This window comes from Arvicanthis niloticus, chromosome 2 (genome assembly GCF_011762505.2).
Source record: "Arvicanthis niloticus isolate mArvNil1 chromosome 2, mArvNil1.pat.X, whole genome shotgun sequence".
Taxonomy (NCBI): Eukaryota; Metazoa; Chordata; class Mammalia; order Rodentia; family Muridae; genus Arvicanthis; species Arvicanthis niloticus.
The window spans coordinates 29230177-29250748 of NC_047659.1; the positions used below are offsets into that span (position 1 = coordinate 29230177).

General features: G+C 43.0%; 1 protein-coding gene across 1 annotated transcript in view; it reads right to left on the reverse strand.

Moving 5' to 3' along the window:
• Positions 1-20572, reverse strand: part of Neb (nebulin) — a 194298-nt gene that overhangs the window by 20265 nt on the left and 153461 nt on the right. The window contains exons 127-144 of the mRNA XM_076928308.1: positions 20405-20509; positions 19964-20071; positions 16594-16698; positions 15091-15195; positions 14623-14727; positions 13882-13986; positions 13677-13787; positions 12948-13058; positions 12631-12732; positions 12439-12543; positions 8203-8313; positions 7608-7712; positions 6823-6927; positions 5232-5336; positions 2774-2884; positions 2194-2304; positions 1534-1647; positions 498-602 (exon numbers count right to left, since the gene is read on the reverse strand). Coding sequence (XP_076784423.1) covers positions 498-602; positions 1534-1647; positions 2194-2304; positions 2774-2884; positions 5232-5336; positions 6823-6927; positions 7608-7712; positions 8203-8313; positions 12439-12543; positions 12631-12732; positions 12948-13058; positions 13677-13787; positions 13882-13986; positions 14623-14727; positions 15091-15195; positions 16594-16698; positions 19964-20071; positions 20405-20509 — 1929 coding nt within the window. The remainder of the gene's footprint in view (positions 1-497; positions 603-1533; positions 1648-2193; positions 2305-2773; positions 2885-5231; positions 5337-6822; positions 6928-7607; positions 7713-8202; positions 8314-12438; positions 12544-12630; positions 12733-12947; positions 13059-13676; positions 13788-13881; positions 13987-14622; positions 14728-15090; positions 15196-16593; positions 16699-19963; positions 20072-20404; positions 20510-20572) is intronic.

A 20572-nucleotide genomic window follows, 5' to 3' on the forward strand; every position in this document is an offset into this window, starting at 1 on the left:
CTGTCTCTAAGTGCCAAGGTTACAGGTGTGTGCCACCCCACCCAGCTTCCATGCCTTTGTCATAGGATTTGCAGGAAGGTGGACGCTATCCAGCTGCAGGTTGTGTTGCTCATTCAGTCTCAGCCAGGAGAGGGTGGTCTACTTTGGGCCTTCTGCTTGTGCTCACACACCTTAAACCCACATAACAGACGCTAAAAATATTCATGAATTGAGAATTGTACCACAGACACCCTCTTCGGTATTTGGAAAGTCTCTAACAGCGTTTTGAGGTTTTTTTCTTCCAGTGCTTAGTGACCCAGGGTGTCACACTCTACCACTGAGGTACCCACACCCAAACCCTTTTTTACAATCTATCTTTAAATCTGATTCGAAAAATCTCAGTTCTGACTGAGATCTGCATGGGATAGAAAGGTCTTCTGGTTTGGTGGGGGACACTGAGACAGGAGAAAACAATGCCTTAGGAATACAAAAGCCTTTGCCCCGAGGAACATCCTTACCTGGCTAGAAAGGTTCTTGACTTGCTGAGCATGGATGATTTCCGGGGTATCAACAACAGAAGTGAAATTGGCCTTTTCCATCTCTGCTGATTGCTTGTACTTAATCTGTAAAAGGACACCCAACAGTCTGGTGAACGCTTACCATATGTGTAGCACCTCTTAGCTTGGTTGCATGAAGAGGTGATCATATTTTTTTTTTTCTGGCCTTCAAGGAATTTCTTTCTGTTGTGTTTATACTTTTTAAAGTTTTAAATGCTTATACGTGTAGGTGTTGTGCCTGTATGGAGGTTTGCACATCATGTGCTCCCCTGCTGCCTACAGAGACCAGAGAAAGATGTTGGATTTCCTGAAAATGAAGTTGTAGATGGTAGTGGGCGGACATGAGGGTGCTGCAGTTTTGATCCAGAATTTCCACAGGAGAAGCCAGTCATTTTAACTTCTGAGCTATCTTTCCTATCAGTGTTTATTGTTTTATATTGAAGAATCAGACTCAGAAAGGTCTTAGCTGTTGAAAGACCAACTGTCCATTTAGATAGATGTAGGTGACTCCGGGCAAAGGGATAATCAGGTGGATAGACAGGAGAGCAGGGGATTGTTTACAAAAGACCTGGCACCAGGAAGCCTTAGACAACACTGGATGCCTAAAACGATGTGTTTTAAATTTAGGTCTACAAAGCAGAGGGGAAAAAAAAAGAAGACAATAGAATGAAGGCATTCTTAGTGCTACATAAGGAGTGGATTGGCTAAGAAACAAGGATGTCGGAATCTCTTCAGGTTCCTTCTACACAGTAATTTGGTCCTCCGGTTTTGGCACTTGGTTCTGATGTCCCCAGTGCTTGTAGACTCAGAAAGGGCAGAGACAGAAGCAGCCCGACAAAGGGACCCTGGGCTTTACATTATATTTCAGCAAGCAGATGCTTAAGGATGCTAAACATATAATGTCACTGTCAAACAAAGAAAATGGCAGAGGACCAACAGTAGATCCTTATAACCACGGCTACCATTTAGAAAGGCGCGCCTTCCCAGAAGCGCTGACCTGGCTGGCAATGTCGGTAGCATTCCTGGCCCGCATAAAATCTGGAGTCTCGTTGGCCATGGCATTCAGGCCTCTTCCTTTGACTTCCAGCTCCAGGTCTCGCTTATATTCTTTCTGTAGAAGAATTGTTTGTTTGTTTTAAAGAGAAAGGTCGCCACCTTCTCTTAGTAGGGTAACAGTACTGCATGAGTTAAAAAAAAAAAAAAAATCCACGTAACATGCTCCTCGGTGGTTGCAGGTGCTGCCCCTGCCAGCTACCTTCAATGGACAGGATGGCATGCTTGTTCATCCTGCTCTATGTACAGCGACATTAATCAAGGGAAGTCAGTTAACACAGGAAGTAAAATTTAAATCTGGCTTGGTACATACTAGGATTAAATTTAGGTGCAAACCATCCCAGTGTGGTATGATGTTTTCATTTAAATGAGCATTGTGAACACATCACAACTAAATCAAGTAATATTAGATACTAATTGGTTATGACAACCTCTATAGACACATACTGCTTTTACATCTACTCATCCAAAACTGGTGTGTATTTTATTTAGCTGTTAATAGTTGGAATGAAAAAATTATTTTCTCTCTCACTCTTGGTCTAACTTGGGTGGGATGAAGGTGCGTTATTGATTATGTACAAGTGGTAGTTGGCCATGGTCTTACCTCATTGAGGATTTGAGTGGCATTTTTTGCTCTCAGCATGTCAGGAGTATCTTCCATTTCAGTGAGGCCTCTGCCCCGGATGCTTTCTTCCAGGTCTTTCCTATATTCTTTCTATATTACAAAAATAAAATCAACAAAACTGACAAGAAAGTCTGGATCAGTCTCTTAGGTGAAGAGCTAAAACCAACCCAAAATATGTCAGTGAATAAATAAATGAGGCAGTTATTCCAGTTTTTAACAGTCCATGGTTGAGTAAGTAAATACATGAGAAAATGCAGGGTGTATGGTTCACAGTTGATGTTAATAATTAAATACAAGACTAGAAATTAATAGAATGCTAAGGTAGGCATGTCTTATTAGATTTTTCTATAGAATACTAAGGTAGGCATGTTTTATTAGATACTCCAATTTAAAAATTAGAAGAGTTAAAATGGGTGATAGATTAGACAGTAGTACCAAACATGGAAACGCCAACTGAAAGCCTGAGTCAGGTGGGAGGGACCCAGGCAGCAGCACAATGACGAATCATTAGTGTGATTATTGGGTGAAGGGGAAGGGGGGAAGACCATGTGGTTACTACCTCGCTTGCTATTTTGGTTGCATGTCTGACATGTAACAATGCTGGCGTGACCTCCAGGCCCGTCAGGTTTCTGCCTTTAATGGACTCTTCATAATCTTTCCTATATTCTTTCTAATATGCGTGGGAAGGAAAAACAAGAAAGACTCTGTTAGAATCCACATTTCAGTCCAACGAAGGAAAAGTATGTTTTCTTTCAGGGTTTGGCCTCTTAATCACAGTCCTGACAAAAGTCACATGTTGGAAACTGTCTCATTGTTCTGGAAATGTTTTGCTGGCAGTCAATGGCTCCAAAGGAACTCAGAAGTTTGTTGACGACTCCCCGGAAGTCTGTCTGAGATTGTGATGGAGCTGACCATAACCAGAATGGGAGGGTGGATAGGCCATCAGCTTGAAATATCTCTTCCTGAGATTGTCCGTGTATTTGCTTTTATTATTTCCAATATTATGGGTGACATGTGAGTGGGAACAGGAGCATACACGCGCCATGCATGTATGCTGCAGTGCATGCATGGAAGGCAGGCACAGTTCTCAGAAGTAATTTCTCTCCTTGAGTCTTGTGGGTCTTCAAGGTGGAACTCGGGTAGTTGGGCTTTTGCTTTAAGTGTTCATACACTGAGCCCATTTTAAATTTTATTATATTTTATTTTTATGTGTATGGGAGTTTTGCCTGTTTAGGCCAGAAGAGAGTGTTGGATTATTCAGGAACTGGAGTTCCAGACAGTTGTGAGCTGCCATATGGGTGCTGGAAATCAAACCTGGACCCACCGAAAGAGCAGCCAGTGCTCTTCACAGCTGAGCCATCTCTCCAGCTTTTTAACTATATTTTTTTAAGGGGACAAAGTATTTTATTTCAGGATTGACAGCAACTTTAGGGGATGAAAGTAGAAAGGAAAAGCCTGGGGGACAGAATCTGCATTGGTGCTACCTTTTCTTATGCATTTGACTTTTCTTGAGATGCAGCAGGCTGGCTTTGAACCCATGATCTTCCTGCACCAGCCTTCTGGGTACTGAGGTTACTGATGTATACCACCACCCCTATTGTATCCTCCTTTACTATATCTTCACTTAACAGTCAACATCTACAGTATGCCAAGTGCTTTGTTAGGCTCTGGCATTACAGTGCCAGACATAGTCATGTCCTCTTGGGCCCTAGGGGAGCGTCAAGGGGCTCATGGCTTATTATTTTAATCTCTGAACAGGCTAGATGAATGGTGAGGCAGGAGCATAGGAATCTGTGGTTCCATCCATGATTGAGAGAAAGGGCTATTCTCCTTTCCTCTGATCTCTTCAACTCCACTCTCACAGAGACCAGGAATAGATGTTAGAAGCATGCTTTCGCAACGTCTTCATAGAGTTTTTAAATCTTCCCAAAGGTTACGGGAGCACTCCAATAATGCCTATTTCAGAATCACCAATTATTTGAACCTATTTTAAAATTTCCATGACCTGCATTCCATACCAGGAAAGTCCACAAACTACTTTAAAAAAAAAAAAAAAAAAAAAAACAACAACAACAAATTGCTGTTATAGTTGGAGATAGGCTTCATGAAAAAGAGGCAAACAAGACCCTAGAAGACTCACTTCCCTGGGAGTCTAAGTAAAATCCCGTTCTCCACTATGATTCAAAGTGAAAAAGATTTTTTAAAATATCTCTGCTTTTCATTAGAGGGAAAATGGCATTTTGACTTGATTTTTTTCATACACGTCCATAATATACTTCGATCATAACCGCACCTCCCACCCATCTCATGCTACATCATTTTGTCTTTCTTTTCTCCTCTTCTTCCATTCTGGCCTTCTTCACAAATAGTTCCCTCTCTGTATTCATGTTCTTTAAAAAAAAAAATCTAGATTCTGTAAACAGAGGGCATTTGTCTCGGTCTGGCTTATTTAACTTAACGTGATGACCTCCAGTTGTGTCTATTTTCCTGTAAGTTACACAGCCCCTTCTTTATGGCTTAGTAGAATTCCTCTGTGTATATGAAACATCACTTTTTCCATATCTATTTATCTGTTGATGGACAAGTAGGCTGACTGCCTCAGTAAATACTGGCACAGTGAACGTGCGTGTGCAGGGATGGATCCACTCTTGCTTGGCTTGGAGCATCCTACTAAGTGGAGTTGGTGGCCAAGCCATGATGCACCTGTGTGGCAGAAACTTTTCATTTAGTAAAGACAAATTCAATTCTAGTCCACATATTTTCTTTTTTCAGTTTTAGAAATGAGTGCATTCTGACTTTATGAAAATGATGGAACAAGACATGTATGCCAAATACTAGTCAAAACATCTTAAGGAAAATAATTGAATTGTAGAAGTTCTGCAGTGAGCAAGCTTTTAGGTCACCAGGGTGTACCTCCTGCCACTTCTGGGTAATGTTCAAGGGGGCTGGAACGGTTCCTGGGCTGAGCTGGAGTTCTTTGGTTTGATGACGTCATTGTTGTGAGGTAGAGGACTTACCCCGCTCTGCATCTGCTGAGACTCTTTGGCAGTGATGTATGTTGGAGTCTCAAAGTCCAGCATGGGCTTGCCTCGTTCTTTTTCATACTTTTCTTTGTATTTCACCTAGTGATGAGAAGGTCTGTTAAGTCTTTCACTGCTTGTCAATTCCTACACAGAGATTCTATCTACAGACGGCAATTTATTGATTCATTCAATATTATCTGAGACAGGTTCTCACAATATATCACAGGCTGGCCTTGAACTCAGAATCCTCTAGCCTTAGCTTCCTATGTAATAGAATTATAGGAATGGGCCACTACCCAGCAAGAGAGAGAACTTTCAAGTGATGAAGTATGTCTAGTTGGCTCATCTTATTGCCACTCAGAAGATTTTCCTATTATGTTACAGACATAGACCCTTTTGAGTTGAAGCTTGTGGATGGAGAATCAATGCCTTCTGAGAAGAACAATCTACAATGTTTAGATTTAATTTAGAGACACAAAAGAATTGTTGGCAACAATTAGCTGGCAAAAATACTGATTTTTGGAAATGATGTTTGGAGAAAATTGCCCATATATGAGATGTGATACGGATGTATGAATTTTGACAATAAATAGTATCTTTCAATATTTCTGATAAAAAATTTAGTTCTTTCATAAAAAGTATTACCAGAGAGAGACCTGTGGTCTCCACTGGTTGAAGAACAAGTGAGGCTTTAAAAGCAAATAGCTCCCTCTGGGACACTACTGTCTATGTACTTTACTATTTATTATAAGTTTGCACTCAAGGGAAAAGTAATTTACAGCTGGACTGAATAAGCCAGACATTATCAAGTAGAATGGCCTCCTCCTTACAACATGCTATTGATAACGGGGGCAGGGGGTCACATACACAGAGGATTTCACAGAGGAGAAACTGAGAGATAGAAAGATGAGTGCCCTTCCACCCATAACCTCAATGGCATCGCTCAGCTCAGCACTCTTAGTTATGATGGAACACAGGGAGAGGACACACACTGCTTGACACGGGATGTGGGAGCACCTATAGTAACTCAGCCCTCTGGCTAATATCCCAGGACACCCTATAATGGTGACTTTGTGGTAGCAAGACTATGCTACTAGTAAGTTCTTTCTTCTAAGAAAAATTATAACATTCAGAGACTCCTCCAGTGCTGGATCTGATCATGTTCATGTTATGTGTCCAGAAAATTTTGCCCTTAGACTCCTTGTCATCTATTGGTGTTTCCCGGCTTGGGACGTAGGGTTACTGTGAGAGGTTTGTCTCTCTGGGGAAATAACTACCAGGCTTCCAGCCCTGTCATAACAGGAATAACAAACACTACAGCATGTATATTTCTCTATTATGTATAAATACTGTTAATATATTTTTGGTTGTGAGCCTAGCCTTTAACGGCTGAGCCATCTCTCCAGCCCAATACTGTTAATATATCACTCTCAAAATGTTACCAAATTAAAGCCCCAGTACCTGGGAATATTTTCTCAATGGATATTAAAATGAGTCCACCCATTCCTAGAATGGACTTGATACTGAATTTTGATACTGTGGTGAATGGAAACTCAGTGTGGGGAAGCCATCTTGATGGACTTACGATACTCTGCAGCTCTGTGGCTTCTCTGAGGTGTAGCTGTTCCAGGTTATCAGGTATCGTGTGGTAGTGGCCTTTGCTCTTCTCATAGTTCTTCTTGTACTGGTACTGAGGGGAAGCAGCAAGGAAACATATCAGTGGGAAGGCTCCACAAAGTCTCAGTCTTCCCTCTTTATATTAGGTGTTTAAGGGCCAGGCTTGTGGCACACGCCTTTAATTCCTGTAGAGGTGTCAGATGTCCATGTGTTCTAAGCTAGACTGGTTTACATAGCAAGTTCTAGGCCGGCCAGGGCTATGTAGAGAGCCCTGTTATCCCCCTCCCACCACCAAAACCCAACAAACAACAAACAAATAAACCCCTCCAAAAAGAAAAGAAAATGTTTGGGTAGATAAAACGCCAAGTGCAGTACTGTTGATAAATACCAGATGCAAACACTGCTCTGGTGTGGTTGTTTCTAAGTAGGTGTCATTGGAAGCAATGTTTCAGATGGCCCTCGTACATCCTTACAAGAACCGGAGCTATTTGGTTTTTGTTTGCCTCCTGGGCATCAAACCCATGGGTAAACTCTGTGGAGCTGCATCCCCATCCTTAATAGAAGCATTTTTATAATCTGAGAGGCATTATAGCCGATGGTATTTTATTGGTAATTGGCAGTGATGGGTAGATTAGTGTAATTTGGAGGAATATCACCAGACAGTAATTCTGTGATAAACATAGGAGCTCAGATGAGGAAACAAGCTGCCAGTGTCTGAAAGGCGTTGTTTTCGGAACCAATGATGGAGCTTACAGAACTGGCGAGCTGGCTTGTATTCAGGACATGATGCATTATCAGAGATTCCTTCATGTCAGTCACAGGTTTGTGGAGTTTCTTCAAGTCAGCCTTATATTTGACCTAGTGGTAAAGAAGGAAATCACATAAACAGGAAATGGGAAACAGCACTAAGGAAAACGGCCATCCATGAAATGAATTCTGGGGGTGGCTATGAAGGAAAACCACTTTGTGCATAGTTGCCAAAAAGTAGAAATGACCAGAGTGTCTATCAGTAAATAAATGGGTATCATTAACAAAAAGTGTGACATACACACTGTAATATTACTCAGCCTTAAAATGGGATGCAGTGTTAATTAATGTTGCATTAGGAAATGCTATGCTAAATAAAATAGGACATAAAGAGAAATACTGTAGGATCCCATGTATGAAGGAGAGGTTACCAGGAGCTAAGGGAAGAAAGGGTTGCTTCATGATTTTGATTGGGGCCATTAAAAAGCTTTGGGATTAATGATGGTAATTGAAGAACACCATGAATGTAATCAATGCTCCTTAAATAGTATTAAAATGACAAACAGTATGTTCTGTCCTTTACCACAATGAAGGAACATACCTCACTTGCAAGGTTGTTAGCATCTTTCATAGTTTTGTAGAGCTGGCTGTCTTTCGGGTTGTATTTGGGTGTTTTGCCCTTCTCCTTGTCAAAATTTTCTCGGTATTTAACCTAACAACAAATGCAAACGTCCAGGTTATTTCTGAGCTTCAGACCAGGGAAACATAAACAGTTGTGATATGCCCGTGTTCTAAATGACCACTGAACTTGTTACACCAGTAGGGCAGTTTCAAGAGTATAAGGGAACACTGTCACAGTTACATAGGGCCACATACAAGCAGGATGGTATGAAGTGACACAGGACAGCACTGGCTTTGTCATTATATTCTCTGGTGACATCAACATGACATCCTGCAAATACAAGTCAGGACTAAGCAGTAAAAACTTAGGCTTGATAGGTGGTGGTGGCACACACCTTTAATCCCAGCATTTGGGAGGCAGAGGCAGGAGGATCTCTGAGTTTGAGGCCAGTCTGGTCTAACGAGTGAGTTCCAGGACTGCTAAAGCTATACAGAGAAACCCAGTATTAAAAAACAAAACCCAAACCAAAACCAAAACCAACCAACCAAGCAAAAAGCTTTAGGCTGAGGTCAGAGAGGCTATCAATGATACAGGGATCATTTTAGCTTTCCCACCTGGATACCTCAAACATAGTAGATCTGCTAGAAGGAATTGAGAGCAGGTTGTAAATAGCAAATGTTGAGAAGTAAGAATTTGTTAAGAATTTGTTATTATTTTAAAATAATAATAAATTCACCTAGCATAACAAATAGAATTTTAAAATAGGATAAATTGATTTTACTATTATTGTTATTATTATTAAACTCACAGGGGGCGATGACATGGATCAGTGGGTAATTGGCTCCAAGTATCAGATTTGAAATAAAGAAAAAGTGAAACACTTTAGAACAAGAAGGAATGTAAGATTCATTATACTTCTGGAGTGCATAAGAGTAAGGCTATGCAAAGGAGTGAATGAAAGAAATAGACGGTCATTATGCCCAGGCAAGACACAGAAAAAGATGGCTCCTCATTGGAGAATGTAATCAAATAACAAGGTGACAGAAAACTTTCCTTGTTGACAAATTGATGCCTTTATCACTGACATTACAGGATCAAGTCTAGAAGTCCATTAGCAGTCCACTCTTATTACAGGTTAAGCCAAATAAAAGGCAGCAGTTGGCTCTTAGGTTTGGAACAATCCCTCCCAATTGAAACCCTTGCCCCAGGAAGTATACAGGGGATAAATGAAAGGCTAGTGGGGAGGAAGGGAATGTACCCTGAAAGATCCTTGAGCTCCCCTACCTGTAGTATAAAAGAATAAACAATGGCCAACCAGCCAGCTACAGAAGGAAAGGTCTCTGTTCAGACTGTGGGGTTGCCTGCAAGCTGTGGGAGAGGTTCAGGGTCCTCACCATGTTGCAGTGGGGTTTCCTTTAAAGCATCTGCTTGTGAGTTATCCCTGCTCCTTGGATGTACCCCTCAATCATACTCTTGTTAGTAATAATCCCCCAAACAACAACAGTAGCAACAACAAAAACCTCATTGTTCGCCATATTGGACTCTGTTGCAATCATTACTATGGTCTGTCCAGAACTCCCTTTCTGGAGTGAGTAGACATGTGTATTGCCTCTACCCAGGAAAGGTCTGTGACACAACCTAGGCCAACTCATAGCTTAAAACCTTCCTCAACCTGCATCAGAGACAGCTGCAGACTCTCCTCTAACCAACGGTAATTAACACAAAGACTCCCAACGAGAAAGGCTTCATCATGGTGATTCCCTATTACCTGACATGCCCAGCAGAACAGACACAGTGACTCCAAATTAAACTCATCAAAACCTGCCACACAGGAGAAGATGCCACCACAGCACCAGGGCCCACATACTCTGTCTGCATCCAGAATGGAAAACAGAGGGGGACGATGCCTGGTGGTCACTGGTAGTCACAGTACTACAAACACAAGACAGCACAGAGAGGTGGAAGGCAAAACCACATCCCAGGAACAAAATGTAGCCTGTGCTATAGGGCTCTACTCTGAAAGCAATTCACTCCCAAACAATGGGAAACCCTGTGGGAACAAAGTCACAGTGGCAAGGACATATCCAGACCAAAAGGCAAAAGAAACACTAAGGATGGTCACCATTGCTAAGACACCAAGGTCAGAATGGTGATGACCACCCACATCTGAGGTCCCTTGGGCCAAGGTCTACACCAGACACTTATTAAACACTGTCAAAAGCCTTTCAGGGGATATGAGCTAGGAAGATGAGCTTATAAAGAGCTTGGGTGAGATGTGTTCTTCATGACATAGGGTTTACTTAGGATGTGAATTTACATAGGATTTACAAGCCTTTTGATGTTCAAGAACACTCAAGTTTTCAGTTTCACCATCAAGTAATTTGATAACTGGAAAGCCTTGAAAAATTAAAAACATTAAGAGTTTAGATTTGTAAGCTCTTACTATTTCTCACTACAAAACTGTAGGTTTTTTTTTTTTTGTCATATTATGTTTTGGTCTCGAGTGGCTATGTGATTCCATTAATTTATGATATAATATGGAACAGAAAATTTAAATATAAGTTCAGGGAATCATGGGGTTGGCCTGATCGAGCTGCCTTGAGAGGTATGTGTCATAGGTTTTTCAGGTTAGAGTCTGACTCCTGGGGACACTGTGTGACTTTCAGTTCCTGAGAAACCCAGGCACTCCCTCAGGCAGCGAAGTGTTGAGGCTGCCTGTGTTTCTCCACACTCCTTTTAAGTCTGTGAAGCTCACAGAAGCTTGGCTGGACCATTAGTCTTAGATGCTAATTTTATATGCCCTGCATAGCTTGCAAACAGCATTGTATCCAGGCAACTACAGTTGTGTTGAACCTTGCTACCTCCATTGTATTCTGTCTCTGATAAAGGTATAAAAATCTGATGGATTGCAATAACCTTGTCACAGCTCAGTCTTGCTGGGACCCCTCCAACCCATGCCTGGTTAAGACTCATTTGGCTAAAGAGGCCAGGGAGGCTTCTGAGGCAGCAGAGGAGGAGGGGGAGACTTCAAGCCACAAGGAAAGAAGACAAAGTTTGAATAGTTTCTTCTATCCCATTCTTTCCCTCTTCATTTTAAAGAAAGGACTCTGGGGTTTTTACTCTGCTATCTGTTCAATGACAGAGCCTTCTAAGGACATTCCAAGACAGTAAAGATCCTAAACTCAGTTAAAAAAAAAAAAAAGAAAAAAAAAAAAGACTCATGTCTCATCAGCCATTTCAGCTAACGATGGCCTGGTAAGTAAGTGCTGGTGCTTACTATAAAAATCCTATTTGTCTGCTAACAGTCATCTGAACCTCTTGTTTCAATACTTCCAACTTGTTTTCCTATTTTATAACTTGAGGTTATTGGTTTATAATGTCACATTTGATATTTCTGGAGGGCAATAGGCACAACCACATGTACCCTGAACCTATTTCTTTAAACAAACAGTTGAAGATAAAAAAACAGTGAAGATGAAGACAGGATTTCCATACTGGAAGAGAAAGAAGATATTCTTGATCTGATGTCAGATGGACCCAAAGGTTGTACTAAGACAGCTGGTGTTAAACTGTAGCTCTCTGAAAACCTGTGTAAACTTGAAGGCATTGCAGAGAGGTTAGGGAATATGGGACAGTTCGCTTTGGGCAACACATTACTGAACCTGTCTTAATAACACAAAGTCTACATTTTGTATTCTGTGACCAAGCCCTCATACAAGACCATAATTATTTAACTACAGAGACAAGAACCTGAAGACATTTGCTCACCCCTAGTTAGCCATGACTACCTGAGCCATGTCTACCTGGGCCACTTATATCTGTTGTTAAAAGCAGGGATAAAGGTTCTTTTACATGGTTGGGTTTTAGAAGTTAGAATTTCATGACTGTTACACAGTCCCAAGTCTCTCACAGGCGACTCAAGCACAGAGCAGACCTTCTGGGTATAAATCTGACAGCCTGGCAAAGGGCACCCTTTGTCACAGGAGAGGAGTTAAATACACAAGTAGCTAGATGTAATGGAGATGTGGAAAACTAGAAAGCCTAGGTTGGTTAGCAGGAAATGAGTCAAGGTCCTCTGAACTGTTTAAACGCTACTGTACAACCTAAGACCCCCGCTTCTCATTGGTCGTTGACACTGTTCTTTCTGGGGATCTCTTCTCACTGAATAGTTTTTAAAATCCCTCACCAGGGTCACTGTTTGCCATTTTCTATTACCTGGCTGCTCAGCTTGGCTGCCTTCTTCGCCATTTCAATGTCTGGGCGGCCAAGCATGCTTAACCCATGGCTGCCTTCCTTGCGATGCTTGGCTCTGTACTCCACCTGTATCAGAGAGAACGGAAATGGGCAGTGTGGTCTTGGTGGCACCCACCCTGTTGTTCACAATGGCCCTTCAGTGCCAGGTCTTACCTCACTGGCCTGTTTGGCTGCCTGGGTGGCCTTCTTGATGTCTGGCCGATCAGCCACTGTGGTGTAATGCAGATTCTCTTTGGCATCTTTTTTATAAGCAACCTTAATTTGAGGGAAGAAAACGCTTACTTGAGGTACACAGAATTTTCCAATAGTCTTCATTAAATAAAAAGTTTATATGTGTATTTAAAAATAAGCCAATTTCCACCCCTGTTTTTCTAAAAGCACCAGACAGGGAATCACCATAGCAGGAGCATGCACTCATTTTGCGGTCCACTGTATCACGTGGGCCTTTGGGATGCTGAGGAGGAACTTACATCACTCTGCTTCTTGGCCACTTCCATGGCATGCTTCACCTCCGGAGGCTCTTGCATGATGGAGTAGTTGGACTTCCCTTTCTCTTTGACAAACTTCTTTTTGTAGTTTGTCTACACGGCACCAGAGTTGTCCATGTAAGGATAGGAAGGTGAGGAAAAGATTTATTTGAGGACTCTGGGAAGATCTTTAGAAAAATCCATGGCTCCCAACCACAGTGTCAGTTAGAACTTTGATCTCTGGGTCATAGTCTACTGCCTCCCCCGTCTTTTCTCTAGTGGACCAACACCAGCAAGCTTGGAGAACTGAATTCAAGCACACTCAATGCTCACTCCTAATTCTTACCTTTAAAACATCTGTCATAGGTTATATAACAGCAGGATGCTGTGGGTAGAGATTACTGAGGTACACCAGGTAATTTAAGCTCTCAAACTATACATTGCTTAATGACAGCAGAGGCCACTTTTGATTGCCATTGCTCTCGCCCACTAATAATATTAGTTATGCCTTGTATTGCAAGATGTACTGTGGAGCAAAGCCTACATCTGCTGCAAACAGCACAGCTGGAATACCAATACTTTTTTTTTTTTTTTAATTAGAGTTTAGGATACATATAGAGGTACTCAGGTTAAGAATGCTGATACATAAAAGTTAGTGTTTGTAAGCAGGAAGTTGGTTGTCCTTAACCTACTTCATAGTTGCCATCAAGAGCTCTGGGGTTGGCCACTTACATCACTGACGTGCTTGGTCACTGCCTTGACATGAACTGTATCCCTGGTCTCCGGCAGTGTTGTATATGAGCCTTGGGCCAGGTGCTTCTTCACATGGCTCTTGTACTTGTTCTGGAGGAACAAATCCACAAAGAGCTTATTAAGGGCTCTGCTTGGGGCCTCAGCCTGAGACAGAAGTGAAGCATATGGGCTGTGGGTGGGTTACCTCAGACACCAGATTGCTGACAGTCTTTGCCAAGAGGATCTGTGGGGTGTCAGGCACAGCATGACATGTTCCTCTTTCCTTTACGTGCTTCTCTTTGTATTTCAGCTGTGGGAATGGAAAGAGAGGAGCCATTTCTTTACCTTTTTAAAAGTATCTTGCACATTTTTATTCAGCTCCTAAATCGCTCAACAACTGCTGAGAGAATAACACCACTGATAAACAGGGGACACAGTAAAAGATTTAATGCTCATTCAAAATGGGTTTTCCCTGACAACTTGAGGTTTTAATAAAGATGAAAACCTCACGGTAAATCTTTGCCTTTAGTTCAAAGCATTCTTGAATATGCCATCTGACATCCATCAGGCCTGGAAACACACAATCTTTCTTCCTTTACAGAGGTGGCAAGTACACAGTAGGAAGAGTAGGATCCCACAGAAAAGAAACTTAAGATTTGGGACAAAATCCAGCCGGTCTATTCCCTGTGCTATGTGAATGGCCAGCTGCAGTATAAGCCATGAACCATGCCAGAGGCGTAACAGCATTTTCACAGATGGCACCCAATTCATCACAGATGCCACTGAGGGCAGCAGCATGTGCTAGGACCACAGCTGAGCTCCTACAGAGAGGACTTCTGTCCAGTCCTGGATATTTCTGGAGACTATTGAGTCAGAGTAGACACCGTAGAAAGGGCCAAGTATGGCCTTGAATCAGGGTAGACACTGAAGAAGGCTGAATACTTACATCGCTTTCTATTAAGGAGTTCCTGAGGGCCAGCACCATGTCCTTATCGTCAGTGACAGAAAGCTTGCAGCCCTTGAGAAACTCTCGGTCCAGCTTATATTCAAACTGTGATGGGATAAAGCAGAGGAAGCAGGTCATTTGATTCAACCAGAGAGGAGTCTTCAGAGGGAATACCCATTCTCAGGGTAAAGGGAGGGGCTTCTGGCCTTTCATTATTACCACATGCTAGATTCATCCCTTCTAGCCCAGGAACCAAGACTAGGACTAGCTCTCTTGCACTCTCTAGCTTCAGGTCTCCGAGCCCTCATGCCTGGGACCGGTTGTCAGAGGACAAGCTCAATAGCCAGGCTTGTTTCAGGAACCTGCTTCTACCCTCAAACTTCCTTCTATTTTGGAGCCCAAATCAGCTGGGGCGAGTGCCCTGACAGTGAGTACAGGTAGCAGCCACAGGTGTGTCTCCTCTCTTACGTCACTTTGCTGCAGAGATGACTTGGCAGCCTGGATGAAGTCTGGGCGGTCAGGTGTCCACTTCCAGTATGCTTTATTGGCTTCATACTGCTTCTTGTAGTCCAGCTGTTTTGAATGTGACAGAAAGACAATGCTCAGGCCGAGGCGACACATACATGCGGTGCTCAGTGGGACTCTTGCAGTTTAACGTCCCACAATCATAGCTCACACAACCCTCAATAAAACTGTCTGCTCTCTGCAGCTTGTCAGTCACTCGGGTCATCAATGGACACTCTTTGCTCCCAAATTGGAACTGAAGCTTTGAAATACTTCCAGGTGAGATGATTCTACAATCTGCCTTAACTCCACCCTCATCACCTTCAGAGTCAACTAACTTGTTAACGTCTAAGTAATGACAGGTATTTCTGTAAAGGTGGCCAGGATATTATAGACACTATATATGACCACTACCCAGATTCCACAGTGTCTGTTTCCCTACATTTCCTTCCCACATCTGTTTACCTATTTATTGTCCACTAGCGCATCCTTCCGACTCCTGCTAGCTTCTATGACACCTTAATCTACTGGCCCCTAGAAATGGATGCTTCTGGAATGAATGAGAATCAGTTGGATTTCTAATGTTTCATGACACCATTTATGTGTTTTAAAAAGTTGGCGCCCATCTAAGTTCACAGAGTTGTTTCTGTGGGTGAGATTTTAGGGGGTTCCAGCTAAGGTAATGCATCAATGTAGAGACGATCTAAGCAAGTGGGGCGTCCAAACAATGTACCTGACAGCAGCTAGCGACTCTGATTTCTCCTTCAGAAGCAGATACTAGTGCTTAGGGCAAGAGGGGAGCATGGAACAAAGACTGAAAGATGCTAATGTGCTTTCCAAAGTGCTGCATTCGTTTTCAGAATTAACTTCTGGACTCAGACACCGACAAACACTAAGGAAATGTAGTATGTGACCTAGTGAGACCACCCTGGTCTCTTCATGCCCCTTCATGAAGAGCAGAAGGAGCATTTGGTTTTTAATATCATTCATTGCTCGCCCTCCTGGAGCTGAGCTTCTCATCTGGACAGGCAGAGCTTCACCTCATGAAGACATCTGAAAGGCCACATGCTTGTTGAAGTAGCCAAATCTCCACCACGCTTGCTACAGTTAAATGACAAACTGCAGCCATCTCCAACACTCATGTTGAGGTTTTACTGCCATTGGGATGACAGGAGGAGTTGAGAGCTTCAGTAGGCCATGTGGTCACGGAGGCAGAACCTCCAGGGGGACTGTGGCTCCCGCAGCAGGGGAATGAGTATTCACTCTTAGACTTGCTCTCCGGCCCCATCTATCTGCTCTCTGCCATGGGAGAATGCAGTACGAGGGGCTGTGCCAGGTACTCACTCTTGACCTCCCTATCTCTAGAATGTAAATCAACTTCTGTAAATTACCCAGTCAGAGGTGTTCTGTTACAGCAGCAAAAGGAGACTAAGGCTGGATCGGGACAAGGAAAGCCGTGGGACTTACATTCGTGTTGACTTTGTAGGCATCTTTCGCTGCTTTGATATGAACAGCATCTGGCTTGATGGTGCAGTTAGATTTATTTCTTTGGTAAACTTCCTTATATTTCAGCTATGGGAGACAAGGATGACATGGTTAGTTTTTTTTTCCCTCCCCCTGGGGAGTTAATTAAACATTTTAAAGATGAAGAAACTACAATTGTGATGGCGGCACACGATGCTGCTCAGGAGAGAGTATCTGGTAACAATCTGCTACGAGGAGAAGATGCAGCTATTTAAGAAGGAGCTGAGCCTTCTTACGTTTGTCGGAACACACTGAGTGTGGTCAGCAGTGGCCACAGGCTTTACTTCTGCTAGCGTGGGCTGGAGGAGTCAGCTGGCAGCTCTCTATGTACACTTTTCCTTCCCACATCAGGAGGGCCTTGGTGCAGACATCCTGAAATCTGCCCTCCAGGAGGCATTCAGGCCCGCCCTCCACCTGCGCTCCCACAGTTCTTCCTGCTCTCTGGCCACAGCATAGCTATTTACCTGTCTGATTTGTCTATTAAGCTGAACCTCTTCCAGGCAAAGGTTTTTGCATCCGTCACTATCTCCTTCCCAGTGAGCGGCACACAAAAACTCAAGAGGCAAACACACCAAAAGATGCCATCATCACAGCTGTCGAGTGGACTAGAGCTGTACCTCGTGAGTTTTGGTAACTGGATTGAACCAGAGAGGGCTGACAAGTAGGTCTGTTATCTTGAGCCTGAGGCCTCTAGCTTCATCTACTTTTGCTTTTCCTAAATTCCATGGCCTGAGGGTGCAGTCTGGTCATTTTCACTTGGTGTAGGGGAATGATCCCCCAGAACAATGTGATTAAGGTAAAGGGTACTCAGAGAGAAGTAACTAACGGGGCCTAGTGTATTTACCACAAGAAGCACCACGTGCGGGGCTCGTTTACAGACTACTACATTAATTGAGTTCTAGAACTTCATGAGAAAGCTCTAGAAATTAGTACTTCTCATCAGTACCCACCCCATCATATTCTAACAAGCATTTGAGGAAATGGATATAAAAATGCCTCAGTTTACCGCAGGGAGCAGCCTGCTACCATATGTGTTTGACCTGACAGGTACTTGTGATCGTCCATGTTTCTGTGTAGCACCCAAACTTATTTTTAACAGATTTCATATTGCAAACATGCTCTTTTATACATGTCCACCTTCTCAACCAGGGCACTAAATATTCAAGGGCTTTTCATGGTGACTCATAGTCAATAATATGACATGTTTATTCATCTACCAGCTACAGTCAAGGTTTTGAGATGGGTGGCAGGCATAACAGTTGTCTAAGCTTGTGTGTGTGTCTGTCTGTGTGTGTGTGCGCGCACACGTGTGTACTCATGTGCACGTGTGTATGCATAGGCCAAAAAGCTCAGATACCACAGAGTTATTTAAAACACTGAATTTGTGTGAGGTATGTTGATTCATGCCACTTGGAAGGCTGAGGCAGGGGAATCACTGTGAGTTCAAGGCCAGGCTTGGCTAGAAAGTGAGCTTTAGGTCAGTCTGAGCTACAGAAAATTAAACATTCTAAAAATAAAAAATACTGCATCTTCTTTTCCCCCCAATGAATTAATGGTCGTTTTTCAGTTACAAAAATCAAAGCGAATATCTGGTTTGGTTTGGTTTATTTTTTGAAACAGGATCTTTCTACCCAGCCCTGCCTGGCTGTATTAAACTAGCAATCCTCCTGGGCAGCCTCCTGAATGCTAGGATTACACTCATGTACTGCTATGCCAACCTAAAGTCAAGAATTTGAAAATGTATGAACACCAATTCTCCTGAAATTCAGAGTGTGAGAGCATAACAGCTAGTTTATTTTCTCCAGGAAGATAATGCTGGTGGGGTGGTTTTAGTTGGGTCTCGCTGCACTTTTTACAATGTCCTCAGCGGGATCTCTTCCACATGCCGTCCTAGAATGTGGCTTTGCTCTTTGCTCATCCAGAACTGGTGACCATTTCTTTATCATTTGCCATAGTTTGAACCTAGAATGTCCCTAAAGGCTGATATGCTAACTAACGTCTTGGCCCCCAGCCTCAGGTGCTGCTGGCAGGGAGTAAAAGGTGGCTTCACCTCCTACAGGTCTCTCTCCAACCTCCCAGCATGGTAGCCTGTCCTCAGAGGGGAGAGTGAGACCCAGCTCCCTTCTCTTCCTTCTTTATAGCTCATGCTGAGGTTAGTGTTTTGCTTTGCTGTGCACCTCTGCCATGAGTCACAGCCTTACCCAGGCTCAAGAAACAGGGCCAATCAGTCATAGAGTGGAGACAGTCAACAAGGGGTCAATATAAAACTTCCTTTTTATAAGGGAATGTATCTCAGTGACAGCAAGTGAACACATCTCTTGGCATGTGTGTAAACGGTAGGGAAAAAAAAATGATGTCTGAGTTCTAGGAATAAGTCTTGACTGACTTCCAAGCTTTGGCTCTCTGCCTCCTAGAGCTCAGACATTACACTGGTAGATGGCCAGCAATACAGAAAAGACTCACAGAAGGGGCCTCATTATACAGAAGCCAATTGACCATCAGCTTTGTGTGTGTGAGTATGGCTCCCTGTGGATTTGGCTTCACAGAGCTGTGCTCATCTTGACTGTAACTGCCACATCTGTTCCAGGGTCACCCTGGTCACCCAGCTCAGTTTTTCCTGCAATGTCTCCTAGCAAAACACTCCAACAAAATCACCGTAGTGACATATAGACCTTTACAACCAAAGGCTGGTGCCAGAGAAGGACCTTTTGACATTACTGTCTGCTGATGGTTTTGTCTGCTTTTGGTTTTGAGATGGGCTCTCACTGTACAGTTCTGGTTGGTGTAGAACTCACAGAGACCTGCCTACCTCTGCCTCTGTAGTGCTAGGATTAAAGACATGTGCCACCATGCCCAATTGACATTATCTCAAGATGAACAGATACATTCCTGGGTCTGATAAAGTTGCCTTTGACCTGACCAATATACACACATCTCTCCCTCTGATATAAACTGCAGGGATCTGCTTTTTCTTGCTGCCCTGGGTTAAGCTTTACTACTAAGTTCTCTCTAATTGCACGTTGTGACTCTGGATCTGCCTACCCTTTTCATCCACATCAGTGTGGCTCTGATACATTGGGACTGAAAGAGCCACCTTGAATCTTGGCCTAGCTGTGCCCCCATTGTCTGCCAACAACATTTGGAACACACCTATTTTGCTGTGTCCAATTAACTCACAGAATCATAAGATGGAGGGTTGTTATTTTAGGGCATTAGGTTGTCAAGCGGTTTTTTCACAGATAGAGGTCACGGCTTAGAGTTTACTATATCACACTGAAAGTCCAAGACTGAGGGGCTAACGAAGGTTACTCACATCACTGACTTCATCTTTCACTTTTCGGACATGCAAAAGCATGGGTGTGTCATGGATGGTGGTATAGCCTCTGGGTCTGGCCTTGTTGTATTCCAGTTTATAAAGTATCTGAAGCAGATCAAAAAAGCAGAAAGGTACAACATCACATCACATTTGTGACTTAAAATACACATGACAAGTGAGTAGAAAGGAAAGGTAATTCAATAAACCCAATAGGTATTTACATGCCACCTGCTGAAGCCTCTGCTTCTCCATGGCTTGCTTGCTGATTTAAACGACAAGTTTTCAGTATGAAAGAAGAGCCCTGTGTGCAGCAAGCATGCATCCCCCTTTCCTCCTGCCCCCTGACAGCTGTGTCTCAGACACCTGCCAGTCTACAGTGGGTCCCACCTGGGCAGATGCCTTGAGCCTGAGGATGCAGGCCCTTTGCTGTGAACTTACATCACTGATTTGCTTGTTGACTTTTGTGGTGCGCAGGTGCTCTGGGGTGTCCACAACGGAGGTGAATTTGTCCTTTGACTTCTCATACTTTTTCCTGTATTTGATCTAAATCATGAAAGAAAGGACAAGTTACGTTCAAGAACAGAGTCCCTAAAGAAAACTCATGCA